Source organism: Helianthus annuus, chromosome 13 (genome assembly GCF_002127325.2).
Source record: "Helianthus annuus cultivar XRQ/B chromosome 13, HanXRQr2.0-SUNRISE, whole genome shotgun sequence".
Taxonomy (NCBI): Eukaryota; Viridiplantae; Streptophyta; class Magnoliopsida; order Asterales; family Asteraceae; genus Helianthus; species Helianthus annuus.
The window spans coordinates 116005353-116016775 of NC_035445.2; the positions used below are offsets into that span (position 1 = coordinate 116005353).

General features: G+C 34.1%; 2 protein-coding genes across 2 annotated transcripts; both read right to left on the reverse strand.

Moving 5' to 3' along the window:
• Positions 1-614: 614 nt before the first annotated feature.
• LOC110901543 lies at positions 615-1547 on the reverse strand. The gene has a single exon (XM_022148363.1). The coding sequence runs from the start codon at positions 1545-1547 to the stop codon at positions 615-617; it is 933 nt and encodes a 310-aa protein (XP_022004055.1).
• A 179-nt stretch (positions 1548-1726) lies between these two features.
• On the reverse strand, positions 1727-10518 carry LOC110901544. The gene is made up of 17 exons (XM_035982324.1): positions 10372-10518; positions 10077-10285; positions 9855-9975; positions 9614-9724; positions 9103-9286; positions 8652-8668; positions 7887-7971; positions 7730-7795; positions 7413-7625; positions 7070-7300; positions 6555-6993; positions 4367-4423; positions 4053-4315; positions 3483-3785; positions 3377-3387; positions 2170-3322; positions 1727-2091 (listed from the first exon to the last, which is right to left on the reverse strand). Exons 1-17 carry the CDS (start codon positions 10516-10518, stop codon positions 1727-1729), a joined length of 3975 nt encoding a protein of 1324 aa, XP_035838217.1.
• Between the last annotated feature and the right edge of the window lie 905 nt (positions 10519-11423).

The following is an 11423-nucleotide window of genomic DNA, read 5'->3' on the forward strand; positions in this document are numbered from 1 at the left end:
TAAAGGATGACACAGGATGTACGAGGAAAGCCCTTGATCAATCTGGATCCCCGGCACAAAACCTCGGGAGCTGACAATCGCAGCTGCCTTGTTCTTCTATTACTACAAATATCAGGATACAGTGCAGGATATGATGCGTATCAACTAGGTGTTACAATGTGATTCGAGTACAAGTGTTTGTGTGTAGTAATTGCTAGTAGCTAGAGAGCAAAGTATGCGAAAGAGAGTGTGTGACTTAATCTGATCCGATCAATCTATTTATAGTAAAAAGAAACTAACTAACTATCCTATTAAACCGGGATGCTTCGAATATTCCTCAAGTAAACGTTGTAGTCTACTTCTTCCGGGTTCAACGTCTTTTATATAACTGGTTTTATTAGCTACTACCAGGATATCACATCAGGATGTTACCAATATCCTGATCCGGTATCCTGGTCATAAACAAAAGAAACACAGTCAATATATTAGCCAGGATATATGAGCAGAAAATGACCCATAACAATTAGTATTTTAACGCCTTCTCTGGTCTTGACCTTCGATAATGCAACATACAACTGACCATGAGTGAAGACAGGATCTTTCAAATAAAGACCAACCTTTGATAACGATTGTTCTTAACTCTTGTTAATTGTCATAGCAAAACAAACTGATAATGGAAATTGTCTTCGTTGAAATTGAAAAGGTATTTTTTTGTCAGACGGGATCATATTAATCATTGGAATAAAAACTCTCGTGCCAATGTTCCCACCAGATATAACTTCAGCTTCTATAACTCGTTTACCAAGAAAAGTAATTTGAAGCCTTGTACCGTTACATAACCCTTTCTGTTGATCAATGTTTCGAAGAAGCATCACAGGAACACCAACTTTAAGAACTAATCTGTGATTAGGCAAGCCAGAAATCTTAAGAGCATTCAAATTTTCTGTTGAGTATAAGCTTTCTTGAAAAGAATCAAGAATTTGTTCAGTTTGACATATACTATCAGAACTCAGATACTCTTTCGCATCACCAGGAAATAACGAAAGCAATCGATCATTAATTTCATGAACTACCTCATTTTTGGGTGCAAGAATTGCTCGCTCAGAAAAAAATCCAGGAATCCTAAATTGTCCAATAACTGAAGGATATACAAAGTCAATTAAACTTTGTAATGGGTCACAAATATCGGTGATTAGTAAATCATCTGGTATCTCTATAATGGTGTCACCATCATTATCATCTCCAACATTTCCTTCACCAATATCAATAAGCCATTTTGCAAATTCTCTGATAGACTCCATATTCGAACTTTCAGCTCCAATAGTTAGACGCATGTTTTTAGTCAGCCGTAGGAGTCTGCATTTTGCCCATATGTATGAAGAGCTTAAAGATGCACTAACAATTTCTTGTCTAGTACCATTAGGAATAACAGGTAGTATTTGTCTAAAGTCACCACCAAATACAATAACTTTACCTCCAAAAGGAATATCCGAACGAATACTCCTACCTTCCGAAAATACGCCGGGCATCGTTCTATCTAAAGCTTCAAAGGCATGTTTGTGTACCATCGGTGCTTCGTCCCATATAATTAATTGGGTTTCCTTTAATAATCTCGCAATATCACTATTTGGCTTAATATTGCACATTGAATCTTCTGTTAGATTAATGGGGATATGGAACCGAGAATGAGCTGTCCTTCCACGGGAAATTAATAACGAAGCAATACCACTTGAAGCCACATTTAAAACTATTCCATTTCTGCATCGAACGGCTGAAGCCAAAGTCTTCCATAAAAAGGTTTTTCCAGTTCCACCGTAACCATAGACAAAAAAAGGCCTCCTTTACACCCTACAACTGCTTCCATTATTTCGTCAAAAACCGCTCGTTGTTTATCTATAAGAGATTGATGCAACCTGTTAAACTCAGCTTCTACTTCATCTAGGTCGTGTGACAGCTCTTCATTGATTAGACGATTAGAAGCATCACGTAAGGAATTGTCATCAGGGTATGGCATAGTGACAAACCTTCGTAATGATGAACCATTGGAAATTAAATAGTTTTCAATTTTCAACAAAGTAAGGTTCTTAATCTGATATTCAGGAAGCAATAAACCTAGCCAATCAAAATAATTAACATTATTAAATAAAAAAATCAAAATGCAGTATGTGAATTAAAAAAATAGATCAGAACCTGAAATATTTGTTTCTTTTTGACGTCTATAAACAATATCATCAGCTAAGTATTTCCACGTATTCTCCCAAACAAATTCTGGCCGAGATAGAGTATTTGACAAAAGCAGGGTAGCAAATAACGCTCGAAGATACCCAACATGTCCTTCAAAACTTGCTTCTTTAATGGCCTCAACATATTCATTGTCATCATCTGAGAGTCCCATCGCATAGCAAGCATCTCTAAAAGTTGGGAATAATTGACCGTTAACTGTACGTATCTCCTCGAATGATCTAGGCCCTTTAACTTTATTGAGTAGTATCCTCAAAAAATAAGGTTCGCCCAATGCAGGAGATACAGAATGAATACGGCCAACACACTGGTACGACTTACCTATCTGCCAACATCTATCATTAAGTATCCAAACAAATTTGGAAGGAAACTCAACATAAGTCAGCTTTCTAGCATCTTCATTTGTCTCGTTCAACTTCATCCATTGCACAAATATTGAAGAAGCAACAGAAGGTTTACTTAAAACATTATCAATATCGTCATCCGCACCATACACAACATTCTGTTGGCCGGGCAAATGAAAGGGAAGCCTCATAACAGCAGGATACCTATAATGAACCTCATTAGAGAATATTCTCCAGGATGCCTCACAAGCTGAAATATATCTACAATCATAATACTCCTTGATCTCGTCTTTTGGCTTTTCTTTGATGGTTGAACTTATATCACCAGAAACTACCACAGTAGCTATATCAGGACCTTTTTTAATGTACTTGAACAAATATTTCACTGAACCGGCTTGATTACACCATTCAACATTAATGTGTGCTTGATATCTTTTCAAAAGCCTTTTGTTATAAGGAACAACATTTCTGTTGTCTAATCTAACACCAGATTTTATAACTGTATGACCTGAATCTCTTCTTCTGTATACAGGAAAACCACTTGAATCAATAGTTGTATGTGGTGTGAATTTCTTCGGAAAGTTTTTTGAACATCTTTTATCAACCATGCAAGGACAATTCAAATTAGCATTCCCACACGGACCATGAATCATATAATCAGTCACAAGAGAATAAAGTTTAGGATCTTCTTCTTTATCGGGAATCTCAACAGAAATAAATGGATCTATGTGATCTATGGTTGGAAGTTTGTGATCGACCTTCATGAATAAGCATATATGTGCATGAGGAAGACCACACTTTTGAAATTATACTGTATAAACAACTAAATAAAAAGGAAAAATAAATAGATTTATTAGTTAATAACCTTGATTACAAAATATACATTAGAGGATAAGATGTGAAAACAAAATAACATACCAGCGTTAATCTCTCCAAAATACTTGGAATCCTTAAAATCTTTGAGTAAGGAATCAAGCTTCATTTTAAACAATCGACACAAAATGCCAGGCCTGTCTTCGGCTTTGATGGTTGAATCTTTTAGAAATCTTTTTACTTCACGCCACTTAGGATTACATGTTATAGTTATAAAGAAATCAGGGTACCCATACCACTTACATAAGGCCATTGCATCGAGGTAATTTAGTTGCATGAATCTTGCACCACCAGTAAATGAAGAAGGAAGTATAACAGGCTTTCCAGTATCTGTTAAAACTTCCTTACCTTTAGATTTATACTTTTAAAGATTCTCAAATGTTTCAGAGTGAAGCTTCGTTTGTTGCCTACGGATGTACTTTAATCTTTCGCTCTCAATCATTGTGTACGCATCAACCAAAAACTATTGTAACAACCTTCGCCCATTTAAAATTAAGGAAAAGCCATAATTTCTATCTTGAATCCTATATGAAAAAAATTCTCTCATTGTGCACTTTGGTTTTATTTTCTTTTGTGTGGACATAAAATCTCTATGAGGAATATCAACTCTATAACCATCATCACCATATGGGAAAAGTAATGGATATTGCAGAGCAAGATACGATGGGTGTAATTCGCTAATACGCTGCAGCATTCCCGACTGAGTCTCGACAACGATATCACGATGGTCTATAGCTTTATATATGTCTCCGACAACCAAAGCAACAACTTCAGATGTGGTGGGTAAGTTATATGTCCTGCCGTCTTTTTCTTTTCTATAAATTAGTCGCAGACTAAGGTTGGCATCTAGAGATTGGTGAAAATGGTTTCTGACCATCCTATATGTCGTAACCAACATATTTTATGAATCTAATAAAGCCCTCAAATACTCTATCATTTCAACATCAAGTTCTTTATCAGCAGGCGATGAAGGTTTGGTTCTTTTGCTGTTAAAAGAAAAAAAAAACAACAAACCATTAACATAACATAACTATTGTAATAAGCAGTGGATAGAGAATCAGTGATTAATAATTAAATGTTAACGAAAAACAGTTTAGTACTAAGTAAAACAGCTGATGGAAAACTTTTAAGCACTGTTGGTGATTAAAAAACTGATGGTACTTGACAACTGATAGTGAACTACAGATTGTTAACAACTGCTGCTGCAGTAAACAGTGGATACAGAAGCAGGGATTAAGGATTAAGTGTTAAGGAAGAGCAGTGGTTAACATCTGCTAATACCAGCCCAAAATTATAAAATATGTTGAGAAAAAGTAACATTTAAGTTTAGAGAAAAATGCAATTTGCGTCCCTGTGGTATGTGTGAAACATCAACTTGAGCCCCTAAATTCATTTTTTGGTTTTTTGAGCCCATGAATTTATAAATTCATAACAGTTTAAGTCCGTCCGTCACACTTCCCTCTGTTTGACTGTTTGACAATTGTGAAATATCCTTTATACCCTTAATGATAAACACATATAATCCCTAATTCCCGAACACCGATCACACTTCTTAAAACTATCTGAAAATCTCTTCTCCCAACACCGATCATCATCTTCATCATCTTCATCTTCATAATCTTCATCTTCATTGAATCTCCTCACCGACCATTTGTTGTTATAACAATCCAAGGTAAAATCACATACCTAAAACATGATCGACACTATGGTTTACCCTCTGTTCTTGTTAGATGCTTGTGTAACCCTATGTAACTTGATGTTTATTGATGTTTGATGATATCTCATTTTCACCACTGATGTTTTTACACTTCTTATCTGTATATGTTTTTGATATGCTAGAATGTAACAGGTTTTGTGTGAAAATATTGTTTAACTATTGTGGGTTTTTGGCTCGGGTATCAAAACAGAGGTTTGGGTTTTGGTTATTATGAAGGTTTATTTGTGATGTTTTTGGTTTTCTCTGTTTATTAATACTGGGTTTTTGGTTTTTGGCGTTTATCTAAGATTATTTTTGTGTTATAGTTTGTTTGAAATGTTTAAAATATACAATCGATTAAAACAGGGTCAGATTTCTTAAGTATCTGCTGTTAATGTTGAAATCTGGGTTTTTTAAGTCTCTGCTGTTCATGTTGAAATCTGGGTATGGTTGTTGTTTTGTTTCTCATATAAAGTTGGTTAAAGACTATATGTTTTGGGTTCCTCGTATTGGTCATTTGAATGTGTTTTCTTCATATGAGATCAACTGTGTTTTGGGTTCCTCATATATGTATACGTATATGCATTATGAAAGTACTGTATCAGCCGTCTTACTATGGATGTTTTTATTGTACAGAATGGTTGTGGATGTAAAGATACACAAAACACCAACTACGAAAACATTGGCGAGAATACTTGACAACCTCCTAGAAGATAGTGCGGTGCACATAAGGAAGTGATTGATCAGAACGATCAATTGCTAAAAGATAAGCTGATTGGTGCATCTGAATGAATATAACCCCAGTGGCAGATATGTAATTAGCGAGCATTGGAATTTCAAAGAAAATCGAAGAGCTACACTAAAGGGGGTTATCAGCTACATTCCGAAGTGCACCACTCACTCCTTGAGTTTTCATCTCAAAGAAATTCGAAAACTCGTTGTATGTTACGGTTTTTTGTTATCGAGTCTGTAAGTTCCGTCAAGTCTACCAAGTTGGATATCCTTCTATCTAATTCACCTGGAGAGAGTGAAGATGCCTTTCTGTCAAGAAAATTTCTTGGTATGACGTTTTGTGTCCATATTGTATGTTTAACATAATGCAAGTGTGCATTTATGTTGGATTTAATTGTAATCATGAATTTAAAATGAATAAAGCAAACTACTGTTACGTAAAACTACTGTTAAGTGAAACAGCTGATGAAAAACTTGTAAGCACTTCTAGTGATTAAAACACTAATAGTACTTAACAACTGATAGTGAACTACAAATGGTTAACAACTAATGTTGTAGTAATCAATGGATAGAGAATCAGTGATCCATAATTAAGTGATGGTACTTAACAACTGATAGCGAACTACAAATGGTTAAATTTCTAGTTGTTCTTTAATAGAATAAAAATGGAACTTAGAAATCACTCGTACCTGAATAATGCCTGTCTGTTTGTTATTTCATTTTCGGTATCATGTATGTATAGCTGACAAAACTTAGCTTCATTTCCAGCTGGAGGCTTGAGACTCCCCATGCAATGATAGTTTTGGCCACTGATACGATATATAAATGGAGCATTGCCCTTGTTGATATTAGAATCAAGCTTTCCACCCATAGATGTAAAAGAGAATATAGAGTTGTATCGTCTTATGTTCTTCAGGAAGAACTTGCTTTTTGCATTTGAGGAAGAAAACAAATTTTGATAAGACGCATGTGCATCCTTTAAAGGCGGTAGCTGAACTTTACCATAACCACAACACATACTATAACATAGCTTATTTATAGTTAAACGACCTTTTCCACCTTCTGATGTGCATAATTTTGCACTACAAAGCTGACATGTAAGCACTTGGTCACCATGGTCCAAATAATCTGTTCACAAATGATTGAGAGTTATATTACAGGGGGAACACAACAAATGTCCTAAAACAATAAAATAGGTTAAAACCTTTAGATATCCCTTTATAATGATCTTCATCAGTGCACAAGAACACATTGTCTTGATCTGAATCCAAAGAGAGCATAGGTACAGGAGTATTATCACGCTTCTTGCGCTCGAGGTTACGTTTACCAGAAGACAGCCGTGTAAGGGTAGAGTTACTACCCAATATCGGCTGATTGTTACTGCTAATAATGCTAGAAGTAATGGAATATCGACGGTTGCTATCTAGAGGTGTACCTATGTCAATGCCGTTATATGAACATCCAATATTAAAACATTCATGTTAGTACCGGTATGTGGTTTAGTAATGTATTTATCAAAACAAATAATAAAGAAACAAAATATAAACCTGGTGTAGTTGAAATTAAAGAACCAGTAGCATTTCTAACTGCTCGACACGCAATGGAGTACATATGTTGATCCGTAGTATCAGAACATTCGACCAAATATGCATTGTCAGAAAAGATGTTACGAACATTCGTTGATGATGACGATGCATTCTTTAATTTCTTATTATCAAGTATTAATTTTCGAAGCTTACGCCTTTTATTCGGTGAAGTAACTAAATAACAGAGAAAGTATAATATGTACGAAACACAAGAATCAGTCCACTTAAAACATAAAACGGAAAAAAGTATACTTATAATCAAATTCAAGAGCTATTACCATTTGTGATATCTGAAAGAGGAGATCTGCTAGAGATATCTGAAACATGAGTTCTCATAAGAGGACCTACAAAAAAACCAAGTAGAATTATGATTTCAATCTGAAAGCTGATTTTGATTTGGAAAATGATGAGTTAAGAAGTTATAATTTCACTTACTATGTAAATTTCGTTGAGATGAATTAGCAGCTGTAGAAGATGAACGTGAATTCTTTGACATTGCATACATGAAAGAAGGAGATGCCTTCAAAAGAAGAAAGAGTAAAAGATCAGGAACATTAAAAAAATAGAAGAAAACAGTGGTTTTTAAATTTTGAATTACAATATGTCATACCTAGGGATTAACATAACCTCAATAAATTATAATATTCCATTTTATAATTTTGTAATTAAATATCATTTCATGAAAAGCAAAATAGAATTGTTTCAAATTATTGAATTAATTATTCTAAGCAATCTATTACATTGATAAAAAAACTTAACAACAAATTTTGTAATCTTTGTGGAATGTAAATCGGATGTTCATCGGTTAGGTTTATGGTTTATTTGTATATGATTTTTTAAAATAAAATATTATTATCTTTATTTAATAAATAATTAACTTAAACGGTAATTTTTTCAGTTATCTTAATAAACCAAACAAAACAAATAAAATAAAACGTGGATCGATAAACCGAACAAAAAACCAAATAAAATGGGTTTGAATTTACGCTTCATACTTGGTTACGATTTTTCTGAACAACATACTTTGAATGACTTAGACAAAATTTGAAGTATATAAAAAAGCTATTGAATGGGATTACTTAAATAAGTTAATGGGAGAAATAGGCACAAATTAAATATTTTTTATAAACTATAACATATGACAGATACTTATTAAATCTTAGTGGACAGGGATAACGGTAAAAACCAATAAAGAACAACCACATCCACTGATAATCCTATATAAATTATGAGATAAGATAATAAGATTAAAATTGCTTAAAGATTACAAATGTTTGTAGATAAAAAAGTTGTTATTTGGGTTTATACAATATATATTATAAATTGTTGCTCCTATTCATACACATAAGTTTTAAACATAAATATTGACTATTGAACATCTCAATATTTATTTAACATTATACATAATAATATGCAAAGAAAGGTCATAGTCATTATAATATTAGAACATAACAGTATAATAAGCAGATAAGTTTTCAGGAATTCAAAACTAGACAATCAGTCCAAAACATAACCCACCAAACACCCAAAAGCAACAAAACAAAAACCATAAGTTCAACATGGCAACAGCATATGAAATCAACACGTAAATGTATTTGAAAATACAGAAAAAACTATTTCTCAATCTTTGGAATCAAAAGCGTCGAAACACCAGCATCTTCATCCTGAGAAAGTTCATCACTGATGCGGCGCTTTGTCGAGGAGCAACCTAATGCATCATCCACATCGAACACTTCACGAATATTACGTTTTGTTTCATCAGAAGAGGGATTGTTAGTGCCTACAAGTGGTTGGGATGCAGGTGTAACATTGTCACCACAGCATGACATCTCATCCTGATATAAAAAGACAATAAGTACTAACATTTCAAAAAATTTAGTACAAATAACCAAATTCTCATAGTACCTTCATAAGGTCAACAGGAGTAGACAAACTTTAGGAATCTGGAACCTCCAACGATTCGGACTGCTCATGCTTTAAGTACATAATACACAATAAAATAAAATACACAAAATGGTATAAATCTATTTCAAAACGATATGACTATTAAATTAAAAGAATGACATAATGCAGATTTAAACCTAGTTAAGATTGAATTTGGCGCAGAGTGCGGCAAGGATCTCATCATCGTTAGTGGCCATTGAAATACCATGGTTTTCAACCTGACACTCAATGTTATAGTCTTTAACACTTATGATGAACGCATATCTCTTTCCAATCAATGTGTCAAAGATCTCGGGATATGGGTTCGGTATTTCTCCAGAATTAACAACCTATGATTTTATAAAAATTAATATAAATTACAATGAGCAGAATGATTCCATAATTGAGAACATACAATTTAAATTAATTTTAAATTATATTTACTGCATGGCCAAATAATTGAATGCATGTAATTGTTACCTGATCTTGGATTGAAAGTAACTCTTTGGCAGTTTTCTTAAGAATCTTGTAAGCTTCGAAAACAAACAGTGTCAAAGACACAGTACCGGAAGAGTCTTGCACCCTAATAGGTATCTTGAACCTATCAAAGTTAAAAACAAATGAAATGATTAGTATTACTAATAACAAAAGTGTGGTTCATATTAGTATTTAGTATAAGGAAATAAAACTGTAATCTCAAACCGCGGAATAGAATAGATGTCGACTCCTTCACATTTATCATTTGTACACACCAACGATTTTGCATGATCAACATCAAATGAACCATCCGCATTTTCTTTCGTTACAAATCTTTCCTCCACACCTGACTTACAGTGGTTACAACCATTATAATACCAAATTTTATCAGTGCATGTAGCTGTGATTGTGCCAAGAACCAAAACCTTCTTTGTCTATCAATATCAAACAAAAATAATAACATTTAGGAAAGACTATAAAAAAAACTCAGCATGTAGGGTACTTATAAGAAAATACACACCGTTGGTATGGTTCCAAGGAAACCAATAAGCATGAAATCAGGGTTATTAAGAAACTCATCTTCAACACTTGAGATAACGTTTGAACCAACATGCTCATTTGATGAAGATGAAGCAGAAATTTTCTCTACATACCTAAACAGATTCATGTGATCAACTTTGTAGGATCGATTTGACGATCAAGTGAGTCAATTAAAGTCAATACACCACTGTTTGAGTGGCAAAAACAAACAAACAGTGTTGAAACAGAGAGAATTGAGTAGAAAACAGAAGAATATCACTTTAACACTTGTTTCTCATTAATATATCACTTGAAAATTCGACAGCAGTTCGGTATACAACTTTGGAATCCGTGCCAAATGAGAAATATACAAACCTATATATAGGCTACTGATTTCGCTTGAAATGACACATGTCATTTCGAGCGGAATCACATTAATTCTGATTTCCCTTGAAATGACCATGTGTCATTTCGAGCGGAATCACATTAATTCTGATTTCCCTTGAAATGACCATGTGTCATTTCGAGCGGAATTACATCAAAATAACAAAAATTTACATTTAGACCCCTATACAAGCTATTGACATGATCTAAGACGAAGTCAACAGACATATGCACTAACAGTCTCCCCCTTGGATGTTGACGGAGTCTTCAGTACGAGACTTTAGTACATCAGAACTTCAGTCTTGATCAGTCTACTCTCTCTTTCTCTTCAATCACCATCATCAGCTATTCTTCAGACTCTGAGTCTGGCTTTTTCACTCTTCAATCTCCCCTTTGCTAACAGACTCCCCCTTAAGTTGTTCCGGGATCGTAATCTGATATAGCACTCTGTATTTTCTCAGTATTAGCAGCTTTCACAGATTCAGACTCCCCCTTTCGACAAGCTGGGATCTGTAGGATCGCGATCTGACCCGAACGAGTCGTTTAGAGGAGTTTTACTTCGTTTCAGGTGCGGAATAACAAGAAACGAAGATAGAAACAACTTATCCTTCAATTAATCTACTGATTTCATTGATATGACAACGATTACAGCTCAAACTTCACACCGGC

Bases quoted from the DNA above. Each gene is read 5' to 3' on its own strand.
- LOC110901543 (XM_022148363.1), bottom strand. From the start codon at position 1,547: ATGGTACACAAACATGCCTTTGAAGCTTTAGATAGAACGATGCCCGGC.
- LOC110901544 (XM_035982324.1), bottom strand. From the start codon at position 10,518: ATGAATCTGTTTAGGTATGTAGAGAAAATTTCTGCTTCATCTTCATCA. The intron at 9,287-9,613 runs GTTGAAAACCAT...TTTTTATATCAG, and splicing joins ACTATAACATTGAGTGTCAG to GATGAGATGTCATGCTGTGG. The intron at 7,796-7,886 runs GTAAGTGAAATT...GTTTTTTTGTAG, and splicing joins ATCTCAACGAAATTTACATA to GTCCTCTTATGAGAACTCAT.